Raw genomic sequence first — 4,397 nt, 5'->3', positions numbered from 1 at the left:
AGAATGGAAATCACAATTAAAATTGTTGAAGTCCATTGCAGAGGTAAGGGTTAAAAAGAAAATCAATTAATAACAATCTTAATTTTATTTATTTTCACACATAAAATTTATTCTTCTTTATGAATTTACAAATATAGGCATGTTAATAACGAGGCTTTGAATATGAAAGTTCATTCAGAATATCTTTACATTATTTGAATATGAGTTACAAAAAAAGCATAAACATTTTATTTACAAATTCTAATGTCATTTTTTTATGTCGAAAACTTTGTGAGTAATAACAAGGAAAAAAATCAAAATTTTTACAAATGACCTCCCTTACGTAAGTACAATTACCAATGGAGATTTCGTACAGCATTTTTTTCTGATTATTAACATCATTAAAATAACAGTAAACTAAATTTTTTGACAAAACCGTACACTTTATCAGCTGTAAATTTTTGTAAAATCTTGTGATTTCAAATCCAAGTTAAAATTTTTTACTAGCATATCACAATTGGATAAAACTAGTCTTATAACATTTTTACAAAACACAAATAAAAATCAAGGAACCATATTATAGTCATTCTCTTTGATAAACTATTTACAGGTGTATACTACTATCCTGTCTCAGATCTCGTGAAATCCTCTGGCGTTAACTATCTGTAATCTCTATATCCACCCCTGTACCCTCCATGACCTCTCCAATGACCTCTTGGAGATCGGTTGTCATGGTAACCATGTCTGTTGTCTGGGAACCCATGCCTGTTGTCATGGTAACCATGCCTGTTGTCGTGATGTCCATGTCTTCCGTCATCATAGCGATTTCTATCGTAATGATGCCTGTTGTCATGGTAATGCCTGTTATGGCCATGATGTCTGTTACCATCTCTGAAATTCAAAGTCAACAATTTTGATATATGATTTACATATTGTCAGTCTATCAATATTATCACTATTAGTATACAGTTAAAGTATATATTGAGGGAGTTAGCAAGATTAGATACCACAAGGCAAGGACTATTTCTCTAGGGGTGGTAACATTATTTACACATTGAATTCTGATGTCTGGTTTTTTTATTATTACTTTTTACTACTGACCTATCTCCGTGAGAATGTCTGTCATGTCTTGACCAGCGTCTGTCTGATAACTATTACTTACTATTAGTTACTTTTAACTACTGACCTATCTCCGTGAGAATGCCTGTCATGTCCTGACCTGCCTCTGTCCTCTTGGTGTCGATCATACTGGTAGCTGGGGGATCTGTGATCTCGATTTCCATGTGATCTGCTGCCATAATGTTGGCTGCTGTGGTGGCCACCACTATATGATCTCTCCTCTTTTGGAGACTTTAAACATGTCACTCAATTATTATGCACTGATAATTTAAACTATGTTAACTCTATCCTAGCCCAAAATAAACGTGGTCTTCACAACAGGGACACAAAATCATAGCTGAATATTATTTAAATTTTAATGCTCTACTTTTCAGAAGTTTTAATTTACTAGGGTTCCTTTTATGTTCTACTATCAATATCAATAGGAATGAGGCAAACATTACACTGGGAGAAAAGTGTTTAAAATAGTAAGTTTTGTATCAACAAAGCACTACTTGGGAAGCCGAATTAATCAATAAGTCAGGAATTCAACGTGATTTTCCACTTAAAGATAATACGTATGTATATTGCTATAAGCAGTTGTTTTGTTTCTAAGTCTTTACATTTGGCTTGGCCCGTTTAAACTTGATATGCATAAATTAAAAATCTTTGAGAAAATGCACAAATTCAAATCCTATGTGAAAATGTAACATCGCTTTTCTTAGAAGAAAAACGATTTTGGAAAAAAACTAAACATAGGAATCAAACCTACTGTTTCCAACAAAGCAAGAAGAATATTAGTGAAAGGTTAATAACCCCCTTATCAACTTGCAAGAATACAATCTTTTCAATCTTTTGTTTTTTGAATATTGTTCACAATATAGAGCTCTGTTGTAGCCCTCCCTTTTTTGATATACCGGTATATATATACATTTGTAATCTGTATCTTCAGTATGAAAATGCAATAATGTACAGCACAATGTAGCAATTTAACAAGTGATGTAGCTTTATTCTTAAACTTGATAATTTAAATTTGTCAGAGGCTCCTGAAACTCATATCAGGAAACACAGACAACATACAAAAATAATTAAATTAAAATCAATTTATATACCTGCCCTCTTGAACACAAACTGCAAAGATCTAGAGATCACTTTAAAACTTACACTTTTTTGATGACTTCTGTTTGTACTCTGTCCTCTTCTTTCCTCTGTACTCTCATTTCTTCTTGGACTTTCTCCACCTTCAGCTTGCCTGCAACCCTTTTCCCTGCTTTCCATCTTTTCTCCTCCATCATCTGAACTTGGCATTGTTTCAACATCCCCCTCAGCAGATGACTTATTCCCTGTTAAATGGGACTGCCCTTCCATCTCCTCTTCTTTTGTTGCCTTATTTTCACATTCCTCCTTTGTCTCCTGTTGTTTATCCATTTCACTTTGGTTTTTCGTTTCTCCTGTCTTCTCTTCTAATTTGTTCTCTATATCCCCACACTCCACTACCCCTTCCTCTGTCGTTTTCTTTTCATCAACTTCCATGGTTTCTACCTCTGAGACCTTCATTTCTGGATCATCTTCTTTCTTGCTTTCTTCACATGATTCAGAGATGAGTGTTGTCCCTTCTTCAAATGAAGTGTTTTCTTCTTTAGCATTTTCTTCACTGACATCATCTAAAGCTTTTTCACTCTTTACATTTGTTTCCTCCATCTGACCCACAATTTTCCCCTCCATTTCCATATTTTTTTCACCATCTTCACCTTCTTGGTTTTCTTGGTTTAGTGTTTTTTCCTCTTCCAATGCCTCATCTTCCATTTCTCCAGGCTTTGGAGAAGCTTTCTCAGAATCTTCCTCATTTGACTCTGCAAGAGCCACTTTCTCTTTTGGTTCCTCTGTTACTTCACTAAGAATTTCTCCCTCTTTGTCTTCCTTTGAAAAGTCAGTTGTGTCTTCTTTAGGTGTGGATTCGTCTGCCAGGCCAGTGTTTGATTCTTGCTGTTAATATATATAAATTAAGTCTGGAGACAACATTTCTTGCTTTATTTCTTTCTGTTGCTGTATGGAGTCTTCTGCCATATATGTCTTTGGGGACATTATTTCCTGTTTAATCCTTGTCTGTTTTTTCTTACTGACTTCCTCATCTCCTTCTTCTTTCAAATCCGATTTTCCCAGCTCTGACTCAGTTGTATCTATTTCTTGTTTCACAAACTCAGTCTCTGTGTTCTCATTGCTGCCATCAACATTTTCTGTTACCACATCTGGGGTTTCTTCTGAAAAGGACTGTTCAGTCTCTTCTAGCCCTTCTTCCATATCCTTTAACTCTGGTAGACCCTCTGTTGTGGTTTCTTCATTACTCTGCTCAGTGCTAACTGTGCCATCTTCCTCCTGTTTACTCTGATCAGATTGGCTCTGATCACTTGAACTTGCATGCTCTTCATTTACTATTGAGGACCCCTCTGCGAGTGTAATATCCTCTTTTGATTCTTAATTTGTCTTAGATTCCTGTAACAAGATTGGTCAAGATACAATGAATTGGGTAAATCAGATTAAAACAAAACAATTAATAATTTGAATCAAAATGTAAATGTGTGGTAAACATAAAGAAGCTATCAATTATGAATTTTCAATTTAAAAGTAAATCCCTGACGCAAACAACGTGCACCAAACACTCATAGGCACAGACACATAAATGTATGATCCCCACTTTTACCTTGACCTATATTACAAAACGTGAGACAATTTCAAAAGTGAGCTCGTCTCCACTTTTCAAAGGCCCCCAGTTCTGTTGAACCAACAGATGGGGTCCCTTATCACATAGGAAATATGATCTGTATATGTACGTGACAATATAGAATGTCACCATCAAAACAATGCGACATTTAAATCCCCCTAGAGAACAGATATACCGATTCCTTTCCTAGAAACAAAGACTTACCGACAACTCTCTTAGAAATACAGCTTTAAACGGAATACTGGAATATTGAATCTGCACCTAAAGAACAGTCTTACCATCCCCTCTCCTACAAACACAGAAATATTGGATGGATTGCTGGGACCTCAGATCTTCACCTACAGAACAGACTTACCGATGCCTCTCATAGACCTAGAAACAAGAAACTTTTGGGGATCTTGAGAACAGACTTAAGTCAAAATTTCACATTAATATAACTTTGGAAATAATTTCGATAATAAAATAAAACTTTCAACAATGTTTGAATTGAAATATTTTACACAGTTGCAAACTTATAAGCTAGTACGTCGAATGTAACTGAAGATATTAAAAATGAAAATTTTGACTTAAGTCTGTCCTCAAGTTTATGGTTTTGGGG

At 35.0% G+C, this 4,397-nt stretch overlaps 1 protein-coding gene across 1 annotated transcript; it reads right to left on the bottom strand.

The window, feature by feature from the left end:
* Nucleotides 1–498: 498 nt before the first annotated feature.
* Nucleotides 499–3,066, bottom strand: LOC134266908 (uncharacterized; the record flags this gene model as incomplete). The annotated part of the gene is made up of 3 exons (XM_062749114.1): nucleotides 499–870; nucleotides 1,166–1,329; nucleotides 2,242–3,066. Coding segments are annotated over 3 exons (1,221 nt in total), but the record flags the coding sequence as incomplete, so codon positions are not given.
* Nucleotides 3,067–4,397: the final 1,331 nt, after the last annotated feature.

The sequence above is a fragment of the Saccostrea cucullata genome, unplaced genomic scaffold (genome assembly GCF_032062105.1).
Source record: "Saccostrea cucullata isolate Sc308-1 unplaced genomic scaffold, CSIRO_AGI_Scuc_v1 ctg9779, whole genome shotgun sequence".
In the NCBI taxonomy this organism is placed as follows: Eukaryota; Metazoa; Mollusca; class Bivalvia; order Ostreida; family Ostreidae; genus Saccostrea; species Saccostrea cuccullata.
This window is presented reverse-complemented; position numbering and strand designations above follow the sequence as displayed.